Source organism: Camelina sativa, chromosome 8 (assembly GCF_030686135.1).
Source record: "Camelina sativa cultivar CO46 ecotype springtype chromosome 8, ASM3068613v1".
Lineage (NCBI taxonomy): Eukaryota > Viridiplantae > Streptophyta > Magnoliopsida > Brassicales > Brassicaceae > Camelina > Camelina sativa.
Genome location: NC_141887.1, coordinates 29,287,332 through 29,312,219, shown reverse-complemented (window position 1 = coordinate 29,312,219; position 24,888 = coordinate 29,287,332). Strand labels below are relative to the sequence as shown.

Genomic DNA, 24,888 nt, shown 5'->3' with positions numbered 1-24,888 from the left:
AAACGGCATCTAGTTACCAATTCAAATTGCTAGATTGTCATAAATAACAAATCTGGCCCATTACTGAACAAGATATATATTGCGATGGGCCCAAAGAGATTAACAAGAGTGTCAGTCACTGACCGATAAAAAGACGACGCGTGTCGCCCCAACCAACAAACAACTGTTACAATCTGACGGTCATGAATGCTCTCTGCTCACACACTGATTCTTCTTTCCATACACTCTTTCTCTCTTGAATGGCTTTGAGAGAGATATTTACGTTTAGCCAAAAAATCTTAAGCGTTCTCAAACTTCTTCAATGGCGAATCTTCCCACCGTTCTCGTTACCGGCGCTAGTGGACGAACAGGTAATCCCTGCTTTACTTCGTTGCTTTCGATTTTGATTTTAGTTTGCTTTCGTCCTGTTAGGTTTACTGAGAAAAACCGCGTATTCCATGGGAGATTATGTAGAATCCTAGGGTTTAGTAAAGTTATGGCTTATGATTCGAACATGCGACTCTCTTTTATTAGTTGTTATTTGGAATTGATAGGCCAGATTGTGTACAAGAAGCTGAAGGAGAGTTCAGACAAGTTTGTAGCAAGGGGTTTAGTTAGAACTGCTGATGGAAAAGAGAAAATTGGAGGAGGAGATGATGTTTTCATTGGGGATATAACAGTTGCTGAGAGCGTTAAACCTGCGGTTCAAGGGATCGATGCGCTTGTGATTCTCACTAGCGCTGTGCCTAAAATGAAACCCGGTTTTGATCCCACCAAAGGTGGAAGACCTGAGTTCATTTTCGAAGATGGACAATATCCTGAACAAGTAATTTAATTACCATGAACATCTTAAACCTTTTCCTTCGAACTTCACCTTGAATTCATTGCAGTTTAACACGTTTTGATTTTGTGTAGGTTGATTGGATTGGCCAGAAGAATCAAATAGATGCTGGTAGGTGGACATTTCTTTCCATATCGTTTGCTCTAGTGTCTTCTGTGCTTTTTTTTTTTTTTTTTTTTGCATTTGGCTTGTCAAAGTGTTGAAGTGCCTAATTTGGTGAGCTTCTTTGAACAGCCAAGGTTGCTGGTGTTAAGCACATTGTCGTGGTCGGGTCAATGGGAGGAACCAATCCGGATCATCCTTTGAACAAACTTGGAAATGGGAATATACTGGTTGGTGGAAATTTCTATTGTGTTTCCTTTTTCAAGTTGAGTTTGTTTTTTTTATATGGCGAGCAACACTTGGCTTCTGTGGCTCAATTTCGGCTACCTTATATTGATTCAGGTGTGGAAGAGAAAAGCTGAGCAGTACCTTGCTGATTCTGGAACTCCTTACACCATAATCAGGTTAAACAAATTCTTTACAATGCTTCTATTTTAACAACAAGATCCTTTATATACTACTACCACATCGAAATTCACCTCAAGTTCTGTAGTTTAGAAAATTTCTGCTAAATTGCTGTCCTGGTGGTAAGCAATCAAGCTTTTCATTTCCGTGGGTCAATGAGTGGTTTTCTTGATATTCTTGAGCCTGTTCTTTCTTGATTATATCTGTTCTTGTTTACTCCAAACTTTGTTTGTTGGTGAACTTAGAGCTGGAGGACTTCTAGATAAGGAAGGAAGTGTACGAGAGCTGCTAGTTGGTAAAGACGATGAGCTTCTTGAGACAAACACAAAAACTGTCCCTAGGGCTGATGTTGCAGAAGTCTGCATTCAGGTCTACTCACCTGCCTTTTATTTTCTTAATCAAATCTTCACATCCTCCCTTCCAGTTCTTCAATCTTTTAATGTAATTATTATTTTCTGATCTTGATCTTTCTTCTTTACAAAAAGTACAGGCATTGCTATTCGAGGAAGCCAAGAACAAAGCTTTCGATCTTGGCTCAAAGCCAGAGGGAACCAGTACTCCAACCAAAGACTTCAAGGCTCTCTTCTCTCAAGTCACGTCTCGTTTTTAGATCCTTTATCCTTGTTACGAATAAGAACATTTGAGACATTATGTATCAAACCTTCAAAAATAAAATCTCTGGGGTCAATTTGAAAGATGCCCATAATATTAAGTACGTTATCTAAAATTCGAAGAAAATTTGTTGGGTCTGAATAGATAAAATTTAAACTATGGACAAACGTTTCATGATTTATTAAAACTACAGGGCAAAACTTTAGTATTTCTTGTTTCTATCACCCGCTTCATTTGCCTTTTCTATCGCCACAAGAACACAGAGTAAGAGAGCGATTTGCTCACTTCCGATATCGTTCGGATTTTGCTGCTTCTTCATCGTTCGGTGGCTCTTTCTTCAACTGAAGCAACGATGATGTCGGTGAGGGCAATCAATGGTTGCTCCATCATTCGCGCCGCCACTTCTTGCGGCGGTCCTCCCGTCTCCTTGTTTCGCCACCGTATTCAGCGCCTTAGAGCGTCTCATCTCCGTGAATTCTCAAAATTAGGGTTAGATTTTCCATTAATCCGCGTGAAGAGGCGGTTTCTCGGGAATAATGGAGGTGGCGATGCTACGAGCTGTTCGTCTTGCATTCATAGTCTAGTCGAAAGTGTTTCCGAAGAGCTCGAATCCATCAACAGGCGTAAGCGAAGCCGATTAAGAGTTCGTGCCAGTGTTAAGTACGTTTCAGTATTCTCGAAGATTTTTCTTGCTTTTTAGTGCTTTGTTTTTGGTTGGAGTGGGTTGTTCATTGTTTAATTAGGTGAACCTGTAGGGTGAAATTAACAAGCTATGGAGAGGTTCTGGAAGATAAGCTAGTAAACCAGGAACTAGAGGCGGGTTTGCTTCTGGAGTTTAAGAAGGACGCAGACAGGGTATTGTTGGCAGTTTCTCATAGACGTGATGGCAAAAAGAACTGGATGGTCTTTGATCAGGTTTCACTCGAAACTTTAGTACTCATTTTCATGCTATAGTTTTGGTGCAGTGCTTGCAGATTGCTAGACTTAAGAAACTTTAATGGTGCAGAATGGTGTTACTTGTTCCATCAAACCCCAGCAAATTACGTACATCGTCCCGGGTGTTTATAATTTTGACCATACAGGACTTGCTGATTTTCTCCAGAGGGCTCAGGAGAATTTGGTACGTATTGACATTGTAAAGGTTTTAGAATTGTTTTTCTAGGACTTCAAGTCTAAGATAAAGTTGTCATGTTATCTATGAATGAGCTTCTACTTATTATTTCGATGCAGGATCCCCAACTGCTTGAGTTTGCTTGGATCGAGTTACTTGAGAAGAACAAACCTGTGACCCCAGAAGAGTTAGCAGAGGTACTATATATTTAAGTTAGTATAATGGTTTGAGCATGTGGTTTGATAATGCTTTTAAATTTGCAGATGATATATGGTCGCTCAGATTCCCTTGAAAGCTATTGTGCTCATTTTTTGCTATCACAAGACGAGATATACTTTTCTGTCTTAGAGTCAAAAGGTTCTCGATCAATATATAGCCCCCGGCCTACTGAACAGGTATTTCTTCTGCATTTTTTGCCTGTGTTCGCTTTTAGGTTAGGTGATCTCTGTCGCTATTTTACTCAACAAATCTGTGAAATCAAGAAATAATTTAGTGTAAATGAATTTGTAACAGTGCTTGGAGAACATAGCTTGTTGGGTGATGTTATTATTAGGTTTGATGATATGTGATTAATGCAAAGAGAACTTGATTGGGCAAGTTTGGACTCTTCTATTGCTTGACATGATTTTTCCTGAAGACATTTCTCTGATGATGATAGGTGGAAGAGCTTTTACGAAGGCAACGCGTGAAGGAGGCAGAAGAGAAAGAGTTTCAGGAGTTTATTCAATTGTTGAAGTCTGCCAAGAAGGCGCCTAGTCACGCCAAGCCCCCCAAATCTTCATGGCTAGCTGATGATAAATTGCAAGATAAGATTGGCTCACTTGAAGCTTATGCTATTGATGCATGGGCAACCACTGACCAGCGGAAGTTGGCCGGAACGGTGAGTCAGCCATAGATTTCTTCTGTGATAATATCTCTTCAGCTGTTACTATGTGGATGTGAAACGAAATCGTTGAAAGAATATTCTCTTATTATGTCTTCTATTCGTTTTTTAACTGTTTGGTTGTTGCGAGCTGTCAATTTTTGTTTGATATCATATGTTTTCTTTGTTTTTGATTCATGGCAGATCTTAAAATCCATGGGGTTACAGAAAACATCGGTCTCGGCACTAAATCTTCTCATAGATATTGGATATTTTCCTGTACATGTCAATCTTGATCTGCTTAAGCTGAATCTCCCAACCCACCACTCAGAAGCTATCACTGAAGCTGCGGAAGTTCTTCTTTCAGAATCATCTGATATTGATGCGGTGAGCATTTTGCCCTGATTTGGGATATTTGTATTATATGAAGATATTTACACTCGTGTTTGTGGCGCTTTAGTAAATTCTTGCCACAATCTTTCTCTGAGGTTCAAAATGCTTACTTTCTCAGACTTTTTTTTAGGTCAGAAGGATTGATCTCACACACTTGAAGGTTTATGCAATTGATGTTGATGAGGCTGATGAGGTAAATGCTTTCAAGTCTCCTAATAGTTATTCTGCAAGGTCTAGGTTTGAAAATCAAGTCTTTTGCTATCTCATTTAAATGTGAGTATTCTCTTTTCTGCAGCTTGATGATGCCCTCAGTGCAACGAGATTGCAGGATGGACGAATAAAGATCTGGATACATGTTGCTGATCCTGCTAGATATGTCACACCTGGGAGTAAAGTGGACAGGTAAGTTCGATGGATGTCTCTGATCACTATAAGAGCAAATGTTTTGGGCACTCTTGACTTGTTAGTATATGCTCCAGAGAAGCGAGGAGAAGGGGAACTTCTGTCTTTCTGCCTACGGCTACTTATCCGATGTTTCCTGAGAAACTTGCCATGGAAGGAATGAGTTTAAGACAGGGAGAAAACTGCAATGCTGTCTCTGTGTCCGTTGTCCTACATCCTGATGGCTGGTAACTCAATATTCATTGCTCTTCTCTCTAGTTCTAATCTTTCGTGTGCTGTGAACTTTAAAAGTACTTTACAACTCCCTGCTACAGTATTGCAGAATATTTAGTAGATAACTCTATCATCAGACCGACCTATATGTTGACATATGAAAGTGCTTCGGAGCTGCTTCACTTGAACCTAGAAGAAGAAGCTGAACTGAGATTGCTGTCTGAGGCAGCTTTCATTCGCTCTCAATGGCGCAGCGAACAGGTTGGTTTGAGTATTCTGCGGTCTGTTATTAAACTCGTATCATATAAAAGATAGTTTTGCTAATAGTTTTATCTTCTCTAAAATTTTCAGTAGAGGCTTCTTTGAGCATTAAGGTTCTTGCTCGATGCTGCTTTTTGGTTGTAACACCTGCTTTTTTTGTGGGCTTACACAGGGTGCAGTAGACACAACTACACTAGAAACTCGTATCAAAGTGGTGAATCCTGAGGATCCAGAACCTGTGATAAATCTCTATGTAGAAAATCAGGCAGAACGAGCGATGAGACTTGTCTTTGAAATGATGATTCTTTGTGGGGAAGTTATAGCAACGTTTGGGTCTCAGCATAATATTCCATTACCATATAGAGGACAGCCACAGTCAAATATTGATGTATCTGCATTTGCGCATCTTCCAGAAGGACCCGTACGTTCGTCATCCCTTGTCAAAGTAATGCGTGCTGCAGAAATGAATTTTAGATGTCCTGTTCGACATGGAGTGCTTGGAATTCCTGGTTACGTTCAGTTCACATCTCCCATTCGTCGATACATGGATCTTACTGCACACTACCAGGTAGACCTTTTTACCATCTAATTTGGTTATCAGTGAGGTGAATTCAGTACACGAACTTGTGAATTGTGATTTCTGCCTTATCCTTCATTTGAACATTAACCACTTCAATAATTTGCAAGCATGTCGTTTGAATTACAGATTAAGGCTTTTCTTCGAGGAGGTGACAATTTTCCTTTCTCGGCTGGTGAGTTAGAAGGTATAGCAGCATCCGTAAACATGCAAAGCAAAGCGGTGAGAAAACTCTCAAACAGCGGTCTCCGCTATTGGGTAATAGAGTTTCTCAGAAGACAAGAAAAGGGTAAAAAGTACAACGCATTGATCTTGAGATTTGTCAAAGACCGGATTGCATCCCTTTTGTTGGTTGAGGTAATTGTTTAATACCACCAGAATATTTTCTCATAAGAAGCTGTTTATAGGAAGTTGAATCACTGGGTAAAATGTTTCCAGGTGGGTTTTCAAGCAACTGCGTGGGTGTCAGAAGGAAAACAAGTGGGAGATGAAATCCAAGTTCGAGTAGAAGAAGCTCATCCCCGCGACGATCTTATTCTTTTCAAAGAGATTATCTGAAGAAATTAAAATCACATAGTTCCCGGGGAATTCATCAAAACTCAGATTCTCTAAATATGGAGAGACCTGAAACTGATAGAGAGCTTGTGTTTGCAAGAGAGGTAAGGTAACTAATCTTCACTCATATTTTAACATTGGCGCTGATAGAAAAGTTTTTGTTTCTGCATCTAAGCCTTCAGATATATATGAAATCGATGAATCATAGTCATAGACATTAGTTTGCTCTTTTGGTAATAAGGAAACTTGCTGATGGACGCAGCCAATGGTGGCTCGAGCTATGATCTGCTTTAAGAGTTGAGCTCATGGTAATATGGTACGTAGTTATAGGGTTCATACAGTTTTACATCATGGTGTTATTGTCGGTCAATATAGGAAACTTGCTTTTGTTCTGTAGAGCACATGAAAAAAAGGGCATGTGAATACAATTTCAATGTTGAATTTGATCGATCTAATGTCTGAAACAACACTCGAAGGCCTTGAGAAAAGTATCCACTTGATATATCAAGATCTTAAAATTGTTAGTTACTTCCAATTTGTGTGGCTTGAAGTTTAAGCTAGGTCAGATATAATCATATGGAATTCACATTATAGATTGAAAGTATTATATTACCTCCTAAAATGTAATTTCTTAATTAGTGGTTAAGCTTGTTGTCAATTAGTTTTGGTTTCGGACCTTTCGGGTTTTTGTTTATTTAATAATTTAAAACAAATGATATTTTGTTTTCTAAATAAGATTGACCGTTGATTTTATCTTACAAAAACATATTTTTTTTTTGGCAAACACAAAAACATATTTAGTATATGGAAATATATCTCAACACCCACCAATATGGCTGACCAAAAACATTTTGCGCTTTCTTCCTATTTGCAATGACTTTATGCACATACTCTCTCGAATCTCGCTCTTACATGCTAATGATTGAACCAGATGAGATGCTTCTCTTTTTCCACATCTAGTATATCTAATTCATAGTTACCTGCAAGCTATTGATAAGTTGACATAATATAGTAATATTTTTGTTGATAAATAACAAAGAAAATGAATTCGAACGTTGTTTTTTTGTTTTTTTTTTTGAACAAAGAATTCGAACGTTGTTTAAAAAGTCAAAACTGTACCGAGAGTTTTAGTTGCGGTGGAAAAAAAAAAAGTCAAATGCTGAAAGTGTACGTCGTAGAAGATGAGCGTATCAATCAAAATTAAATGTGAAGCAACACACACATTTTAAAGAATATTTTCATGTTACTATGTTCCTTACATTATGTTTTTCTACCATTAATACCAGTCACCGACTAGTTGCTAATTAATTTGATATTTTACATGTATCATCAACTTATACTAATATAAACTCGATAGTTTATTTCATTCATGCAGTTTGAACGACGGCTATGCTAATTGACAGAACAAAAGATAATTCAAAGTGAATCTATATGACTATATACTACATAACAAAGTAAACCAACGAATGTATGTACTGTAACTAGAACCAAAGTGAATCTACAATTTGTATATTTTTATGATTACTGAAACGTATACCCCAAACTAGGAATGAGTAAGACAAGAAGAAGTAATTTGACGGTTTCGATTATACATCGGGAAACACTAAGTTAGTGCTCTCTATGTCAAGTGGTACGGACGAAGTGAGATCTAAGGATTTGTTTGCTTCTAAAACTACCCTAACAAATAGTATTCATTGCACATGCATTATTTTATCGTTACTAATTTCTCATTAAGCTACTAGTATTACTTACGTAAACATACTGATAAATACTTAATTAACAACATCGATTAGAAAAACAACTCACATGTGGTAAAACTTTACAATAAATTGTCGTCTAATGCCATAAATGATTAGTTCTAGCCTTCTAGGTGAACATTCTTGGAAACAATCACATGTGCGTCTTGGAATTTTACTTGAAATTAATCTCTGACTGTTGTTGACTTCTTGTTTAATTACGTCCAATTACAGACGATTTATGTGTAAACAATTTAATTAGAGAAATACTACAATACAGTATGTAAAATCGAGAAAACCCCAACAAGAGTGTGAAAACATTTATGGTGTACGTAACGTAGTATTAGGAAATACTACTAGTTTATAAATGCGGTAGCCCTAAGGGAAATGGCCTACGCACCTTGATATCAATTATTTATAGGATTCAAAGAATTGTAAAATAGTCGCAATAAATGAAGCCACATGGATATAATGGTCGAATATTTTATAAACAATTATCATAGTGTAAATATATACTAATAAAATAGATTATAAGTTCTACTCTACAAATCTCGTAGGTTGAGTTGAGATACTGTTAGTCTTAAAGATTAGTTTCAGTTATCAGTTGTACATTAGATTTCGAACAAGCACGTCTTTTTTTTTTTTGACAGACGATTAAAACACACACACATTTCCCCCCAAAAATCAAGGCACACATTTATTCATGTGGTTTTTCTAACCCACGTATATAGTAGTGGTAGTCTCTTACTCCATAAAGATGGCGTACGTACGAAATTATATATGCATAGAGGTACGTATGTATGTGGTAAAACGTGACGATGGCCCTCCGCAATCAGTTGAGGCCCAACTGCATCAACGCATGGTTCTGTTTTAATGTTATGCCGTATTTTCGGTGTTCTTTTACGGACGCTCTCTCATTTATGTATATATATAAAAAGCTTATCATATGATACTTTATTAGTAATTAGTAGTATATAATACTATAAGAACGTTTTAGTGTGTAAAATATTAGATGGAAGAAAAGGATTTCATTCCCGTTATCAAATAGTATTTGTAACCATTTTATTTTTGTTCTATATAACTAACTACTCAATAATTTCAAAATTTATGTGAAATATAAGCATATGAACTGGATCGGATCGGAGGGTTTTTTTTTGGTTCATGTGGGGATTTCTAATTGGCCACAACTCGCAAAATTTGACCAAAGAAAAAAAATGAATGAGGTGCCCATGTGAGGTCCACGTGCGTTTGCTATCTATTTGGCTTATATATACAAAAAAAGAAAAAGAAAAAAGTTATTAACTGAGCTACTAACATTGAATAAACAAACAATGTTGCATTTTTTTAAACATTTTCCTGCTTTTTATACCAATTAACGGTTTTAGTATCTTATATTTTCACTGGTTCGTCATATTAACACATGATTAAAAAGAAAAATCTGATTTCACATAGTGGAGTATTTTATAAAAGTTGAGTAGAAAACAATAATGAATGTCGATTTCATATGATTGTAATATTAGAAAACATTCTATAAATTCGAGAAGTTTTGTTAATTGCGAATTCGTCACATTGTTACTTTTTAAAGTTTAGTTAGTTATTTGTTAAAGTCAGTGTGACCGCCCCATCCCTACGCGCTACGATTCCCCAAGACTTCAATTTCGGCCGCGAGTTTTTCAACGTGTAATTGTAACTCGCATCACATGCGCGTGGTTTAATCAACAAAGCCACGTAAGCTACCAGAAGTGTAAGTTACTACCTCACTGGGCCAAGACGCATCTTTAATTGGGCCGACTGATAGAGGCCTATGGTTTTTTACTTTTAACAAGAGACCCGACCGATTATATCACTTTTTACCCTTGTATGTATAATTTGTTTGGTGTAAATTTTGTTCTTCCCTTTTTCCTTTGTTTTAGGATGATTATTCGTTCACCTTTGCTGATAGACTTAAGAACCAAAACTCTTATGTAACCTAAACGCCAATAATTATATATTATGAACACTTTTGTTGAGAAAAAAAAAAAAAGTAAGTCTAGACAAGATCTTTTAGACCATCATTAGCGCAGTAACGGAGTAAAGATTTCTTTCTTAAAAAAAATATTATTATTTTAATCATAGATATATATTAATTATTTTTTGTTAATAACAACCACTAAAAAGTTGACAGCTGTTTATATTTGGGGAGGAACGTTGCTTGCACAAGAAATTGAAGTAACGGTTTTCTTATTTCTCCCCTCTTTTTCATTATTATATTAATTTATATGAGTAACTCTGGTGATTAGTACTTACTATTTGAAATGCCCTTATTGCTTTACAGAAAGTCAGAAACAAGTGTTCAGTTGTTTTTTAGCATTCTTTTTGGAGAATAATTACCAAAAGATTGGATATTTATCATTTCTTAGTTCATAGTTTTCCGTAAACTCTTTTTTTTTTTAATTCTTTTGAGAATCGAATTTGGAATAACAAACATATTAGCAAAAACTAAATTACAGAAATAAGTCAAAACTGACTAGAGCAAACACAATAATAAATTAAAATGTTAAATAAACCCGAAATATTCAATTCGTGGTTGAATATTTTGATATGAGATGTTAAAAAAAAAAACATTTTGATATGTATTCTCGCGACTTCGGTGGAATATAATAGAATTATATATTAGATCCAACTTCCAAGAGGGGGAAATTGAGTAAATTACACAATTGTTTTTGTTTTTTTACTTTATAAATTACAGTCAAAGTGTTTTATGTATTAAAAAGAATAGTTGAAATTAGAAAGAATAATAAAATAAAGCCGTAAAGTTGTTTACAAAGGCTTCCCCCCCACACTCTCCCTCCATAAGTAGCCTTCCTAGCTCCCCTCTCCATCTCACAGTTCTTCTCTTTTCTTCTGTCTCTCTCTCTCTCTTCCACAACCAAACTTTTCTCCGTACTAAAGATAATGGCGGCTAAAGTACTAACATTAATGGCGGTTATGGTGGTTACTGCCTTGACAGTGAACGCCAAAATCCCCGGAGTTTACAACGGTGGTCCCTGGGTCAACGCTCACGCCACCTTCTACGGTGGTGCTGATGCTTCTGGCACTATGGGTACACTCTCTCTCTCTCTCTCACACATCCTCTGTTTTGAATCAGAGCTTATTTGTCTTACTTTAAAACAAAGATCTCCAAAATGCAATATATCACTATAAAAGTTACGTTCTTTAACCCATAAATGTTACCACACTATTCACTGACTAAAAAAAAAACGATATTGCAGGAGGTGCGTGTGGGTATGGGAATTTGTATAGCCAAGGTTACGGTGTGAACACGGCGGCTTTAAGCACTGCTTTATTCAACAATGGATTAAGCTGTGGCTCTTGCTTTGAGCTCAAGTGTGTCAATGATCCAGGATGGTGCCTTCCCGGAAACCCATCAATCCTTATCACCGCCACTAATTTCTGCCCTCCAAACTTCGCTCAAGCTAGCGACAATGGTGGTTGGTGTAACCCTCCTCGTGAGCACTTTGATCTCGCTATGCCTATGTTTCTTTCCATCGCTAAGTATAAGGCTGGTATCGTCCCCGTCTCTTACCGCAGGTAACTTCATCTCTCTCTCTCTCTCTATACTCTGTTTTCCCTAAGTTTCTCTTTACACTCTCTGTTTATGTCTCTGTTTTTTTCCCCATATACTCTGTTTTAACCTTTTTAACGCCTAACTTAGAAAACACTTATTATTTCGAGACCGATCCTATGAAACCACCTAATGTTGCTCAGTCAAAGATAGTTATAAGGAGGATCCCAAATCTAAGAATCTGTGAGCCTGAAGATTTTCAGAGCCTTCTCGCACGTTCACTCTATTCTTTATTCCACTTTGATTTCCCGAGAAAGTTGCTTCCTTTTTCTTTTATTTTTTTCTCGGGAACCAAACATGAAAAAGTTTATTTTTTCTTTCTATTAACAGTAGGTTTTAGTTGAGTGAATGCAATTACCTTTTCTGTCTTTTAGTCTCTTTAACGCCACAACATTTAAAACCAACGAACCTAACCTAACTTTTCAATCTCAAATTACCAATACACCCTTTTAACCGGGGTTGGTTATTAAGATTCGGGTAAAAAAATTTCTTTAAAGTGATTTTGCCTTGAAACTCAGCCAAGATCAAAGGACCGACACTTCCTCACTCCACCCCATACATTTGCCGGCTCATCAACGTAACCCAAAACGGAGTCGGGTCAAAACATACTATAATAAATTCACTTCCTCCCATGAAGTCACGTAAAACTAATTAAAATATTCAAATGGTCTAATCTAATAGACTAATACTAGTATAGTTCATTAGTTTTCTAAATTAAATTTTCGCATTTTTGTTGTTGTTGTTATAAGTAATACATTTTTCATATGTGACTTACTAAATAGTATATATTATTTTGTTGGGTGTTGCAGGATTCCATGTAGGAAGAAGGGAGGTATAAGATTCACAATCAACGGGTTCAAGTTCTTCAACTTGGTGCTTGTTACTAACGTAGCCGGAGCTGGAGACGTCAGGAAGGTGAGCGTGAAAGGAACCAACACACAGTGGTTAGATCTGAGCCGGAACTGGGGACAAAACTGGCAATCCAACGCTGTTCTTGTCGGCCAGTCTCTTTCTTTCCGAGTCAAAACCTCCGATGGCCGAAGCTCCACCTCCAACAACATTGCTCCGAGCAACTGGCAATTTGGTCAGACTTACTCTGGCAAGAATTTCCGCGTCTGATTTCTCGAAAATAAAAAGATTCACCTCGCGGAAGATACTGAAGCTTTTTTCTTTTTAATCATATATATATATATATATATATTTACGTGTCTTTGATTTAGTTTACGATTTGAAATTGGGGTTTTACCATTTTTCCCTTATTTTCTCAGGGAAAGTATTGGGATTGCTTGGTTTGGAAGTTAGGCTTTTATTTTAAAGATTAGGAGGTTGTGTTGTTGTTTTTTCTTTGGTGTGTTGTGTCTTGTTTGGTATGTAGAGGCGCTGAAGCGGCTGCAAAAAGAAAGGGTTGGGATAAAGATAAATGTAGCCCGCAGCTCTCTTTTACGTTCTGATTGTATTAAAGTATATATATTATGAAGAAGCATGGATCTTCGATTTATATAAATAAATAATTGGCTACTTTGTTACGTTAATTAAATTTTACTATACATGTGGTGGCCTGGTGGGTAGTTCACAAAACAAGCAAAACGTTAATGCAAGACAAATAACTTGTTCGGACTACGTTTGTATTTAAAATTTTGAGAAGGTTTTGAAAATAAATCAAACATTCATGCTTGTTTTGAATTTGAGTATCATCCATATATGTATATATATAAACACCGTTCCTAAAAGTCGAGTTTAATCGATGGACGCAGTATCATATATTCTTATATATAACGTCGCTATACACTGAGATCAGTCAAACATATACGCACGGAATCTACAGAATTATACGGTCCAGAGTTCCGTGATATACGGTGTACCATACGTATATTAGTGTGTACTTACGTGAGAGGTGATGTACGAAGGAGAATAGAATTCATGTGATGTGATGTAAATGCATTACACTATCATCATGTGCCAACCTGCGATCACAAATTTATTAGAGAAAACATATATGAAAAAGGTAATGTAAGATATTGAATAAGATTTGAAAGAACCTTATCTTGTGCAAATGTAAACTGCATAGTCTCTTGCATAGTATTTTACGAATCACAAAATCACGATCGGCCTATTTTGGCGTCATTGTCTATTGCGTGAGAATCACAAATTGTACCAAAAAATAGTGCGGGTGGTTGTATGTGGCTGGTCGAGATCGATTAATCTTCATCTCAATTCTCAACTGTGGCCAACAATATGAATCCGAATAATATTTCAGATGTGTTTTTTTTTTCTTTATGGTTTTCAGTTTCCTTTAAGCAGCCAGACACTAATTCACAACCAGTTGCGATGATAAGATATAGTAAAAAAAAAAAAAACAAGACTGAAAATGTAAAAAAAACGAAAATGTAAAAAAAACGAAGTAATAGAGAATATGTAATATGGTGGGCTGTCCATTTGGTCGGTCTACCTAAATGAATGTTAAAAAAATAAAAGACGAAATCAATGGGATGCTTTTTGCAAAAAGAACAAAATAAGATAGAAAAGATTAAAGATGGTGGAGAGGCATAAATCCTAATTTTATCTCCAGCGTAGGAGCATCATTTTTTTCGGCACAACAGAACAAAAACAATGGACGAACATAAGAAAATTATAGATGACTTCAACTGTGAGACTTCTTTCTTATCTGTTTGTTTGGGCAAATCTTTTTCTTTTTTTTTTTAAACGAAGAAAGATACTGATTATTATGATACGAAATGTTGCTACGACTCATGAGCAAATATGAAAACAAAGATGTAATAACATATTAAGTGAAGAGAATATAGATTTTTGATTTCGTTTCAGGTTAGATAGTCACTTCTCTTGATGTAAATTATATAACTTGGTATGTTCTTCAGGAACGAAACATTTGAGGAACAAAAATCAGCTAAAACACTGTAATACAGATGAACATCTACAGTCTCTCGAGTCTTCTTTCTATATTCAGGGCCGTGCCTATAGTGTAACAAAAAAGACATCAGCCACATGCCCCCAAATAATATATAAAATTTTGATCTAATGGTTCAAAAATATTTTCATTTATGTTATCTACTTGAGTTCAAAACCAAATTCTTATGTCAACACAAACCTTTTTTTTTTCTTATATTTATTTATTTAACCTCTAAGAATCCTAACTATTTTTGTTATCTCAAATGTATTTCTACGACGTCTTCATGTATTTGTATATTATAATTTATTTTTCATGTTTATAGTGGTGTAAAAGTTGATGCTTAACTTGTTAGATTTTGATTTTGTTTATAACATATATAAAGACTGATTCTTGTTATGTTTTCCTGTTATATAGATATTAACTAATATTTAGGTTCTGAAATTGTAAGAAAAATTCAGAAAATGCTTCTATATGAAAAAAAAAATACAAAATTTAAGATGTTTTAGACATAGAATTGTTGTTTTAGACCTCTTTATTATATATATATATGTGTTAATTATCATTAAAAAAATAATTACATTTTAAAACTTGCCTTTAAGCCCCTAGAAATGCTGGCACCGCACTGCCTATATTGAGGAAAGACGTCCTATTTACCCCTCAAAACTACCATATCGTACCGAATGTCTCTGGAACTTTGACCTCCTAATAGAACCCCTTCCATCTTATATCCTCTTTCTATTTCCCCCCGAATTAATACTTCTATGTCTATTTCCCCATCCGTCTGGGTTTACACGGTTTTGTTAATAAACCCGATAGAAATCCATCTTAAACCGGTCTGGAAGCAATTTATAACCGGGTAACATTTAGAACCCGACCCGATTACTTCTTCTTCTTTCTTTTAAAACGGAAACCCCCAAATTCTTACTCCACTAAGAACCCTAAAAATCTAAATTGAAAAGATCCAAATTTCTGTCTCTTTCTCTCAAAATCATGAGTAATATTTCTGGGTCTTCGAGTAGGTCGACAAATGTCCGCGAAAGAGGTAGAGTTGTTGGTGTACCTAAGAGATGCTGGTGTGGAGAAGCAATTGTGGCCAAAATGTCAAAATCCGACCATAACCCAAATCGACGATACTTTCGTTGTGTGTATGCAACTGGAAATAAGGTAATACGAAGTAGAACTTATTATTTGGCTTATGAATATTGATAAGGTTCTAAACGATAACCAAATGAATTGTCCATGGTGTAGCTTATGAATGACAATCACGTTTTCAAGTGGGTCGATGAGGCTTTGTTGGATGAGGTGGAGGCAATGAAAGAGTTCATATCAGAGACAATGAAAGTTGAGAAGAAGATGCAAATGGAGCTTGAGAAAGAGATATTTGAGAGGATTGAAGATGTAAAAGCTGAATTTAAATTTAGGATGAATAGGATGATAATTGTTTTAGTATTAGGTTGTATGATCATATTTGGTCTAGTTAAGCTAATATGATGACATTGTATGTTGTTTTCTATGTTTGTTTTGTATGAGACAAAATGTTTTTAAGAGATGATGTTATCTTGTTTCAAAATACATTCATGTTCAAAAGGGAAGAGTACATCCTTACATAGTTAATAATAAGGTTCAAAAGATTGGACTTGACCATACTAAGGCAAAACAAGATATGTTCTGAAACAGGTCATAAAACCAAAAAAAAAACAGTCCTACTTATGCTAATCCTCCAGCCCACATTATTTCTCTTGAGTGAGACAACCTTGAGAAGATTCCACTTGTGTTGTATTCTTCTTATTCTTCTTCTTCTGGTGGTACCTACAGTTATGATCAGCTGCACCACAAATCCCACAATGCATGATTCTTTTCTTTTGCTTTGGTTGCTTCTTGGTAGGTGACTCATTAACACCTTTCTTCCTCTTCTTGTCGATCTTCTCATCGTCCGGCTTTGGAGGTGGATACACATTCTCACCCCCAGTGGAAGGCCAAAAGCGTGGACCTCTTTGTGGAACAAGCCCGTTTGTGTAGTTCTGTCTCCACTTAGCAGTTCTGAACCATTCACACACATAGTCTTCAGCTACCAATGTCTTCTTGATCATCAGTCCGTAAGCATGTTCGCATGGGATTCCACAAATCTGAAACTTCATGCAGGTACAAGTTCTGGCATTTAAACAAACTCGGTGTTTATCGTATCCCAAGTAAACTTCATACGCTCCATTTGTGCTGGGAGATACAAAGCATGTAGAAGCTGCCTTATGCTCATCAGCAAGGAAACGGGTCACATAAGGAGTGCATAATCCTGCCACATCCGACCATATAGAGTACATATAAATGAATAAGAATAAGAGTGTAGTCTTACTAACCTTCATGTGAATAAGAAATAGCAGACCGTTTAGCAATTCGAACCATGGCAAGCCTTCTAACAGTCTCCAACATAGCCACAAATGGTTTCTCTCTCGCCTTGTTGATTGTATTGTTGAAAGACTCCACTGAGTTGTTTTCAACATCCTCACAATAGCTGCCAATCTTGAGGAATGCCCTACACCATGTCTTTGGTTTAGTCTTCATGACATCTTCATAGACCTTGCTATCATATGCGTGAATCCTCTCCAATCTCTCTTCGTAATCTCTAGTGTTGTAGCTCCAAGCTAGATCCCAAAGCAGTTTCTTCAATTGCTTCTTGTCTGGATGAGTCTTCTTTAGGTTACCATAAATGTGCCTAACACATTTACGATGCTCAATCTTTGGTAATTCTAACTCAACAGCCTTAATCAATCCCTGAAACAAAGTTAAATTCATTAGAAACTGATCCAAATCACACAAAGCATAAAACATAACAAAAAAAAAATACCTTTTGGCGATCAGAAACCATAATGTAACCATCTCCATCACCTAACTCCAAGTCTATCTTCAGCCTATTCACAAACCAGCTCCAATTATCTGTGTTCTCAACCTGAACAACACTCCATGCTATTGGATAGATAGCATTGTCTGCATCTCTTCCTAAAGCCACCAACAACTGACCCTTAATCTTTTCCTTCAAGAAGCAACCATCAACCCCAATTAGTGGCCTGCAGGTTTTTTTCCATGTTTTCCTAAGAACATCAAAGCAGACATAGAATCGCTTAAACACATCATGACCAGCGTCATTCTTCACCGTATCAATCTCTACCACAGACCCTTGATTTGCTTCCAATATCTCAGCTCCATAGTCTCGAAGACGTTCAAATTGAGTGTCATATTCACTCGCTATCCATGCCAATGCCTTTCTCCTAGCAGCTTGACATTGACCTCTCGTAGCTGATATCTTCCACTTCTCCATTATGGTCTGTTCCATCTTTAAAGGCATGTAATAATCTGGTTCTTCTCTAATCTTATCAAGAAATAACCTAGCTATGACTGAGACCTTAAACATCTCACATTCTCCATTAGGCACACAAACATGGGTGTTCGTGTACTTCGTAATCCTCCACATCGACTCATTATGAAGAGACGCAGCATAAACTTTCCATTGACATTTTCCCTTAGCACCAACACACCTAAACCCGATTCTATCTCTATCGTACCTGTATTGCTTCAGATTACAACCTGTTGCCAGTGCATAGTCAGTCACACACTCCTTAAACGCGATTCCATTGTAGAATCTCTGCCTTTTATACATTATACCATCGCCACGAACGATCGGTGTCCCCCCACGCGCGGCACCACCACGACCATTACCCTCAGACTCGTCGTCACTCTCTGGATACACGTTATGACGAATCGATTCCTCCGTTTCTGTAAAATCTGTCGCAAGCTTATCGATGTGAAATTCATCTCGATCCTCGCCTTCCTCGTCGAACTCCATTCCAATAGGTGGATTAACAACGGGGACTAACGCCATCCCAAGAGCCAAGAGCAAGAGATAACAAAACGATTCGAAGAAAGAAGAATCAATTTAGGGATCTAGGGTTCGTCGATGGAAAGGGAAAAAACGATTTGGGGATTTTTGGGTTTTTTAGGTTAAGTGATCTAATCGGGTTGTAATCGGGTTGTCAATTGGTTAATAATGGTTTAATTTGGTTATTTTGGTTAATAAGAATTGTCTGTCGGTTAACTAAAACAGTAAACCGTGTTAATCGATGTCGATGGGGAAATAGCTGAGAAGGTTAATTTAATTGGGGAAATAGACATAGAAGTATTAATTCGGGAGAAAATAGAAAGAAGATATAAGATGGAAAGGGTTCTATTAGGAGGTCAAAGTTCCAGGGACATTCGGTACGATATGGTAGTTTTGAGGGATAAATAGGACGTCTTTCCCTATATTGATCACTCCCATTACAACATTAAAACATAATTATAAAAATAATATAAATTCATATTCCAGAGAACCCAATAGGTTATACAGTAAAAGAAGAAGCAAATATCATTCGTGGTTAAAAACAAAAACAAAAACATAAAAAATTGATTATTCCCTTTTGCTCCAATGGAGTCTGCCTTTCCCTTGCATAACTTATCTTAGAACTCTGTTTGAGCTTAAGACGAAATTATCCTCACCGCCTTTAACCGTAGAGTGAAGTCTCCCAGCTGCCCATCCATTGTTAAGCATTCGCGCTGGATCACCCGTTACACGGCTTTCTTCAGCCCGTGATTCAAACTCCGGAAGCCCATTTGCTTTTCTCTCTTTTCTTCTCTTCCTCTCTTCATCTCTTTCTTTCCTGAGCCAACTCTCAACTGTTCTCATCAGTGACTTCTTGCTTGTCTCCTTCACTTTCTCCATTGGCAATGCTAACTGCAATTTCCCGTTAGCTACATACACCTACAATGGCAGATTATAATGTTAATGGGTTTGTTATTCTGTAGCAGAGGAGCTAAAAAACAGAGAAAACAGAGAAAAAGAGACGGTGTGGTTATATTACAATGTGTGTTGGCCAATCCTCTAGTCCATCAAATATATGAGTCGCATAGATTATGGTTGCTCCTCGTTCTTCACATTCCTTTCTTAGAAATTGCAAAAGGTTGGCTCTTGCGAGAACGTCAAGGTCAACAGTTATTTCATCTAATAGGAGAACCTATACATAATTCAAAAAAATTAGATTCAGATAAACTGTTATTAAAAATGTTTGATAATCAGATCTAAATATGATATTAGTCCATTCAAAACCATCAGACCGTTTCTTCTTCTAAACTAAGTACGTTTGGAGACAAAGTTTAGATTTACCTTAAATGGCTTGAGGAGTCCCATACAAATCTGGACACGTCTTCTTTGGCCATCAGATACCTTGTGCAATCTCCATGACATATCAATATCCAACACCTAACCAACAGTCAATTAGAACAAACCGAAAGTTAGAGCATCACATGCATTTGATGTAAAAGCAAGTAACTTCATTCCACATTACAAAATATAGAGTAATGATACTTCTGACGCTTAAGTGTTGGGTATGTGAAAAAGATCGAAGCTCAAACCATACTTTAGCTGATTTCATGTTAAAGTTGGAATTCACAAAGAACAAATGAGTCAAGATGATGGCAAATACTCACCTTGATCAACTCATCTCTTCTCTTCGGATCAATACCAGCCACCCCAAATATCATTTTCTCCGCTGAAATGTCCATTTGAATCGGAACCTCAAATCCTGCAAATGCAACATCACGCCTCCACTGGAAACAAAGAGAGGAAAACAATGTTCTCAGTGAACAATAAGGACATGAGTACCAGAGACCAGAGTACGTACATTAAAAACATACAAATTGAACTAAGGGAAACAACTAGTTCTTGATTCTTAGGCTCTACAAAAGCTGGAATTGAACAATCCAAATTACAAAATTTAACTTCCGAAATCAGAACTCAGGATTCACACTAAAATTTTTCATTCAATCACATACACAGAAAATAACAAAGATATTGAAAAAATTCATCACGAACCTCGCCACCGAGATAACAAAGATCACCAGAAGATGTCAATCCGGTATCGTGAAACGCGGAGCGACCCAGAACCCTAACCATGTGAGGCTCCACCATATGTTTCCCTCCCAATATCTTCAGAATCGTCGTTTTCCCTGAATACCCCAATCACCGATTCCAACAAATTCAGATCCAAATACACACACATTTGAAGCTCAATAGAGACAAAAAAAAAGAAAACAAATCGTGATTTACCGGCGCCATTAGATCCGACGAGGAGACAGCGATCGCTGGAATTGAGCGTGATTGAGAAATCTTGTATAAGTGGTTTCGATCCCGGAGGCGGATGACCGTCGATTCCAGGATACGTGAAACGTAACCCGGAGATCTCAACCGTCGAGTTTCGTTTCTCTTCTTCCGTCACCGCCATTTTTAGTTACTCTCTCTACTTGTCTTCTTCTTCCCTTTACTCTCTTCTCTTCTCTGCTTTATACTTTTTTCTTCAGAACGTTGTTTTGGTAGTTGGTGAACAAAAGTTATTGAAACCGACACCGTTTTGGTGAAGACTTTTGAACCAATAGCTCACGTGGCGCTTTAAGAGACGCTAGTTCTTTCACATGACGACGTCGTTTGTTATAAATAGGCGACGTGGCTCGAGGAGAAACCATTGATATGAAACGATGTCGTTTCACGGATTAATGATTTTGATTTTTCTTAATTAAGATCTGACTGTACTGTTTGTTTCTTTCTTCATCGTCTTCGTCGGTTTCTCGGGTTGGAGGATCGTTGAAGCTTATCGGAGAAAAATGGCAGCGATTTACAGTCTGTACATAATCAACAAATCTGGTGGTTTGATATTCTACAAGGTACGATCTCATAGTTGTATGTATAGAAGCTTACGCCGAACTCATTTGATGTTTAGTTGCGCCTGATTCATCGAGTTTGTTGTAGGGAGAGACCAAAATTGGACATCACTAGGTTTAGAAGATGCACTGATTTAGCTATTACTCTAGGGTTTGTGATTAGCTCTGCTAAAGAATTGGACTATTTTTTTAGCTTTGATTTGCTTCTCCGGAAACAATTTAAGAAAATAAATTTGCTTCAATTGGAGATCGAAATCTGAAATTGACGAATACTAAGTCATAGACTGTGTTTGGATTTGATTTTTGATCTGTTCTGTGTGTATTTGGTGGATTTTGGGAAAATTCAGGATTGTGGAACAAAGGGAAGAATGGATACGAATGATAGCTTGAGAGTAGCTAGTTTATGGCATTCAATGCACGCCATTTCTCAGCAGCTTTCACCTGTTAATGGCTGTACTGGCATTGAGCTTCTTGAAGCCGACACTTTTGATTTACATTGTTTCCAGTCTCTCCCTGGTAATTAATATCCATCGCCACTTGCAAGATATCTTCATCATCACAATTTCTTTGTCTTGTATGTTGATTGTTGATTCTGCTTTTTTTAGGAACTAAGTTCTTTGTTGTTTGTGAACCTGGTACTCCTCACATGGAGAGCCTCCTTAGATACATTTATGAACTCTACACTGATTATGTCTTGAAGAATCCTTTCTATGAGATTGAAATGCCTATCCGTTGCGAGCTTTTCGACATCAACCTTACTCAAGCTGTACAGTCTGATCGTGTTGCTTTGTTAGGACGATGATCAATATATTGCTTGTCTCCTGGGGATCTCACCTCACCCTCTTGGTCTTTTTCTTTTTTGGTTTTCTTTTTCCGATGACATTTTGTATGTGATAACATCTGAACGTTGTAAGAGAATCTAAGTTTACAACTACCAAGTTTCGTTCTCTCCCTTACATTGCCAGGAAATTGGGATAACAAAGAAGCGATGTTACTACCAAGCGGGGTAATACCTAAGCAGATAGATGGTAAAGAGTCTATACATCACTAAACCCCGGTAAAAATCACACCTTGTTTATATCATAATCGAAGGCCTAGGGTAATTCACAGCTTGTGGAGATTTGTTGCTGCTGTTGTCAAAGTTGTTGCTGTTGTCGTCAATGCTGATTTGAGGGTTTCGCTGCTCTTCTGGTACCTCCTTTTGGATTTGATGTTCTTCCAGTTTCTTGACGATTTCGGTCATGGTCGGTCTGCTCTTTGCATCTATGGATAAGCACTCGAGTGCAAGACCTGCAATTTTGGAAGCTCGGGTAAGCGAGTATTGACCTTGGAGACGAGGATCCATCACTCGGAGAAGTCTTCTTTTGTTTAGTAAGTAAGGTTTTGCCCAGTCCACTAGATTGTGTTCTCCTACTGGTTGGTTCTTGTCGATTGCTCTTCTTCCTGACAACAACTCCAGTAACACAACCCCGAAACTGTACACATCGCTCTTTGCCGATAAATGACCTTTCAAAATTTGACAGAAACATCAGAATCGAAGTTCTCTTCATTGATCACAGTGACAGAGAATTCAGAATACTCAAATATACCTGTAGCTAGATATTCTGGAGCAGCGTATCCCTGAGTTCCCATGACTCTGGTAGAGACATGACTATTATCACCCATTGGACCATCTCTTGCCAAACCGAAATCCGAAAGCTTTGCATTGTAGTTCTGCAGATTACACAAATACAGTAAAGATATACTTCTCTAGTTGCATCCAAAACCAAAGCTACACAAAGCGTCAACTATATGTCATACCGCATCTAGCAAGATGTTTGATGCTTTGAAGTCTCGGTATATAACTTGCGGTTGAGCATTGTGAAGAAAAGCAAGTCCTCTAGCTGCACCCTGAGCCATTCTAACCCGCGTGTTCCATGGAAGTGGCTGATAGAATGTTCCTCCTGTTTTGAGAAAAGAAAGAAAGCTTAATCATTGTGCATAAGTAGTTCTTCCATGAGCTTCTTTCTCTTTGAAAATATTTCAACTTACTTCTGAATAAGTGATTCTCAAGACTACCACGAGTCATAAACTCGTAAACAAGAAGCCTGTGCTCCTCTTCCAAGCAGTATCCAATCAGTTTCACAAGGTTAGGGTGATCCAGCTTACCTAAGTAATTGATCTCAGCCTGTTGTTCATAGTTTAAAAAAAAAGCAGAAGACAAAGTTCTTCAACAATCTTGAAATGGGGGCTTGTCAGATAACAGAAAGGTATAACTTGAGAAATGTAACTAACCAGCCATTCTCGGTGACCTTGAAGCCCTTCTTGGTTAAGTCTTTTCACAGCAATAACAATCCCGGTCCCCGGTTTAGAGGGAGCTAAGGAAGCCTCATCAATCCAGCCTTTGAAAACACAACCAAATCCACCTTCACCAACTACACTGTCAGGCCTGAAATTCCTAGTTGCAGATTTTAGTTCACTGAGGCTATAGTTCTTCAGGTTAGCATTTTGCAAAATCTCGCCTTCTGTTCGAGACATATGAGAGAAGGAAGTATTCGACGATCCCTTGCTCCCATCTCTACTCAAGAATTTCGAACTTAGCCCTACAAAAATACTTCTTTCAGAACATTCAAACACAACAAAAGAAAACACTCACAAGCCATTGCATTTAGATTCTAAATCTAGAAAGAAAGGTTGATGAAAGGTGATATTAGCCTTTTAGAGGTCTCCCAATCTAAAAAAAGCTCAAATCCATGGTTTAGATTCCAAAAAGACAACCTTTTTAGAGAGAATAAAGTGACAGTCAATTCCACTTAGCCGACACTGCAATTCCCATAGATTCAACTCTTCTTCTTACTAATAATGGCAACATATTTATCTTCAATTATGAACAAGAACTTCATTAAATCTAAAAGAAAAGAAAAAAATCTACTTCAATCAAGACTAAGCAAGTGTGAAAGGAAACACACACAAGATATATCAATCACCTTCTTTTAAATTGAATAAACAATAAAGACATGAAATTGACCAAGGACTCACATGTACTTGAAGCAATATCTGTTTTGATCCGATTGCTGAAACAACCTCCCATCAAGACTCAAGAAACCAATCACTCACTCGGCTCTATAATCTTCGATTTGAAGAGCAGAAGAAAAAAAAAAAGATGAGACCTTTATGAGTGTAAACACAAACCCAGTTCTAAGGCGTACAAAATGGAGCGAAAACGAAAAATTCCCAGAGAGGAAAGATAGATTGAGCTGGCTAATAATAATCAAAAGCCTAACCTTTTGTTCTCTTTTGAGAAAAGTCTTTGTGAGAATAATGAAACTAGCTTAAGTTGAAATGCAAACAAGTGAGTTTTTTTAGCTCTTTCCTCTCTCTTTCTCTTTCTGCTTGGACCTTTTGGTGGGTACGCCCTATTGGACTTTGTCTTCTTCCTCATCCTTCTCTGTTCATCGTTGACTTGTTGACTTTTCCTTTAAAATTCCACACTCCTCCCTATCCCACGAGGACAAATAGATACCTTATATTATTATTATTAAACAAAATATTGCATTCTTATGTTTTCCTTAACGGTTTTCCAAAAGAAGAAGAAACTAGATAAACT

The 24,888-nt window shown here is 37.1% G+C and overlaps 7 protein-coding genes across 25 annotated transcripts; 4 read left to right on the top strand and 3 right to left on the bottom strand.

The window, feature by feature from the left end:
• The first annotated feature begins 154 nt into the window (after positions 1–154).
• LOC104708925 (uncharacterized protein At5g02240-like) lies at positions 155–2,054 on the top strand. Its single transcript, XM_010425582.2, has 7 exons — positions 155–350; positions 534–805; positions 895–931; positions 1,055–1,152; positions 1,265–1,326; positions 1,573–1,696; positions 1,818–2,054. Exons 1-7 carry the CDS (start codon positions 302–304, stop codon positions 1,935–1,937), a joined length of 762 nt encoding a protein of 253 aa, XP_010423884.1. The 5' UTR covers positions 155–301; the 3' UTR covers positions 1,938–2,054.
• Positions 2,055–2,114: 60 nt separating this feature from the next.
• On the top strand, positions 2,115–6,815 carry LOC104708924 (ribonuclease II, chloroplastic/mitochondrial). 19 transcript variants are annotated; one of them, XR_015564462.1, is made up of 15 exons: positions 2,115–2,599; positions 2,695–2,854; positions 2,946–3,059; positions 3,170–3,247; positions 3,314–3,445; positions 3,709–3,930; positions 4,117–4,299; positions 4,436–4,498; positions 4,601–4,707; positions 4,785–4,934; positions 5,022–5,181; positions 5,354–5,749; positions 5,888–6,115; positions 6,197–6,417; positions 6,555–6,815. XR_015564462.1 is itself a non-coding variant. In XM_087463026.1 (14 exons), exons 1-14 carry the CDS (start codon positions 2,292–2,294, stop codon positions 6,314–6,316), a joined length of 2,421 nt encoding a protein of 806 aa, XP_087319152.1. In that variant the 5' UTR covers positions 2,159–2,291; the 3' UTR covers positions 6,317–6,815. The 19 variants fall into 19 exon arrangements, 4 of the variants coding, with proteins under 4 accessions (XP_087319152.1, XP_087319153.1, XP_087319154.1 ...); XR_015564461.1 differs by having other exon boundaries at positions 6,197–6,422; XR_015564464.1 differs by having other exon boundaries at positions 2,154–2,599; positions 2,683–2,854.
• Positions 6,816–10,838: 4,023 nt separating this feature from the next.
• LOC104708923 (expansin-A9-like) lies at positions 10,839–13,185 on the top strand. The gene is made up of 3 exons (XM_010425579.2): positions 10,839–11,131; positions 11,301–11,619; positions 12,463–13,185. Exons 1-3 carry the CDS (start codon positions 10,984–10,986, stop codon positions 12,770–12,772), a joined length of 777 nt encoding a protein of 258 aa, XP_010423881.1. The 5' UTR covers positions 10,839–10,983; the 3' UTR covers positions 12,773–13,185.
• A 3,073-nt stretch (positions 13,186–16,258) lies between these two features.
• LOC104709987 (uncharacterized) lies at positions 16,259–18,435 on the bottom strand. Its single transcript, XM_010426513.3, has 3 exons — positions 17,404–18,435; positions 16,916–17,330; positions 16,259–16,851 (listed from the first exon to the last, which is right to left on the bottom strand). Exons 1-3 carry the CDS (start codon positions 18,433–18,435, stop codon positions 16,292–16,294), a joined length of 2,007 nt encoding a protein of 668 aa, XP_010424815.2. The 3' UTR covers positions 16,259–16,291.
• A 388-nt stretch (positions 18,436–18,823) lies between these two features.
• On the bottom strand, positions 18,824–21,001 carry LOC104708921 (ABC transporter I family member 20). The gene is made up of 6 exons (XM_010425578.3): positions 20,695–21,001; positions 20,461–20,594; positions 20,076–20,195; positions 19,753–19,848; positions 19,451–19,603; positions 18,824–19,350 (listed from the first exon to the last, which is right to left on the bottom strand). The coding sequence occupies exons 1-6, from the start codon at positions 20,867–20,869 to the stop codon at positions 19,045–19,047; spliced, it is 984 nt and encodes a 327-aa protein (XP_010423880.1). The 5' UTR covers positions 20,870–21,001; the 3' UTR covers positions 18,824–19,044.
• Positions 21,002–21,069: 68 nt separating this feature from the next.
• LOC104708919 (uncharacterized) lies at positions 21,070–22,254 on the top strand. Its single transcript, XM_010425575.3, has 3 exons — positions 21,070–21,305; positions 21,650–21,818; positions 21,908–22,254. The coding sequence occupies exons 1-3, from the start codon at positions 21,246–21,248 to the stop codon at positions 22,102–22,104; spliced, it is 426 nt and encodes a 141-aa protein (XP_010423877.1). The 5' UTR covers positions 21,070–21,245; the 3' UTR covers positions 22,105–22,254.
• LOC104708920 (putative serine/threonine-protein kinase PBL11) lies at positions 22,152–24,870 on the bottom strand. Its single transcript, XM_010425577.3, has 7 exons — positions 24,566–24,870; positions 24,321–24,411; positions 23,577–23,884; positions 23,334–23,469; positions 23,103–23,245; positions 22,892–23,015; positions 22,152–22,808 (listed from the first exon to the last, which is right to left on the bottom strand). Exons 2-7 carry the CDS (start codon positions 24,370–24,372, stop codon positions 22,378–22,380), a joined length of 1,194 nt encoding a protein of 397 aa, XP_010423879.2. The 5' UTR covers positions 24,373–24,411; positions 24,566–24,870; the 3' UTR covers positions 22,152–22,377.
• Between the last annotated feature and the right edge of the window lie 18 nt (positions 24,871–24,888).

Bases quoted from the DNA above. Each gene is read 5' to 3' on its own strand.
- LOC104708925 (XM_010425582.2), top strand. From the start codon at position 302: ATGGCGAATCTTCCCACCGTTCTCGTTACCGGCGCTAGTGGACGAACA. The intron at 1,153-1,264 runs GTTGGTGGAAAT...ATATTGATTCAG, and splicing joins TTGGAAATGGGAATATACTG to GTGTGGAAGAGAAAAGCTGA. The intron at 1,697-1,817 runs GTCTACTCACCT...CAAAAAGTACAG, and splicing joins TTGCAGAAGTCTGCATTCAG to GCATTGCTATTCGAGGAAGC.
- LOC104708924 (XM_087463026.1), top strand. From the start codon at position 2,292: ATGATGTCGGTGAGGGCAATCAATGGTTGCTCCATCATTCGCGCCGCC. The intron at 2,855-2,945 runs GTTTCACTCGAA...TTAATGGTGCAG, and splicing joins ACTGGATGGTCTTTGATCAG to AATGGTGTTACTTGTTCCAT. The intron at 5,182-5,353 runs GTTGGTTTGAGT...GGGCTTACACAG, and splicing joins CTCAATGGCGCAGCGAACAG to GGTGCAGTAGACACAACTAC.
- LOC104708923 (XM_010425579.2), top strand. From the start codon at position 10,984: ATGGCGGCTAAAGTACTAACATTAATGGCGGTTATGGTGGTTACTGCC. The intron at 11,132-11,300 runs GTACACTCTCTC...ACGATATTGCAG, and splicing joins TGATGCTTCTGGCACTATGG to GAGGTGCGTGTGGGTATGGG. The intron at 11,620-12,462 runs GTAACTTCATCT...TGGGTGTTGCAG, and splicing joins GTCCCCGTCTCTTACCGCAG to GATTCCATGTAGGAAGAAGG.
- LOC104709987 (XM_010426513.3), bottom strand. From the start codon at position 18,435: ATGGCGTTAGTCCCCGTTGTTAATCCACCTATTGGAATGGAGTTCGAC. The intron at 17,331-17,403 runs GTATTTTTTTTT...ACTTTGTTTCAG, and splicing joins TGGTTTCTGATCGCCAAAAG to GGATTGATTAAGGCTGTTGA. The intron at 16,852-16,915 runs GTTAGTAAGACT...CGGATGTGGCAG, and splicing joins TATTTCTTATTCACATGAAG to GATTATGCACTCCTTATGTG.
- LOC104708921 (XM_010425578.3), bottom strand. From the start codon at position 20,869: ATGGCGGTGACGGAAGAAGAGAAACGAAACTCGACGGTTGAGATCTCC. The intron at 19,849-20,075 runs GTGAGTATTTGC...ACTGTTGGTTAG, and splicing joins GAAGAGATGAGTTGATCAAG to GTGTTGGATATTGATATGTC. The intron at 19,351-19,450 runs GTAATATAACCA...CTGCCATTGTAG, and splicing joins AGGATTGGCCAACACACATT to GTGTATGTAGCTAACGGGAA.
- LOC104708919 (XM_010425575.3), top strand. From the start codon at position 21,246: ATGGCAGCGATTTACAGTCTGTACATAATCAACAAATCTGGTGGTTTG. The intron at 21,306-21,649 runs GTACGATCTCAT...GGGAAAATTCAG, and splicing joins GTGGTTTGATATTCTACAAG to GATTGTGGAACAAAGGGAAG. The intron at 21,819-21,907 runs GTAATTAATATC...TGCTTTTTTTAG, and splicing joins TTGTTTCCAGTCTCTCCCTG to GAACTAAGTTCTTTGTTGTT.
- LOC104708920 (XM_010425577.3), bottom strand. From the start codon at position 24,372: ATGGGAGGTTGTTTCAGCAATCGGATCAAAACAGATATTGCTTCAAGT. The intron at 23,246-23,333 runs GTAAGTTGAAAT...TTCTCAAAACAG, and splicing joins TGAGAATCACTTATTCAGAA to GAGGAACATTCTATCAGCCA. The intron at 23,016-23,102 runs GTATGACATATA...TGTAATCTGCAG, and splicing joins CAAACATCTTGCTAGATGCG to AACTACAATGCAAAGCTTTC.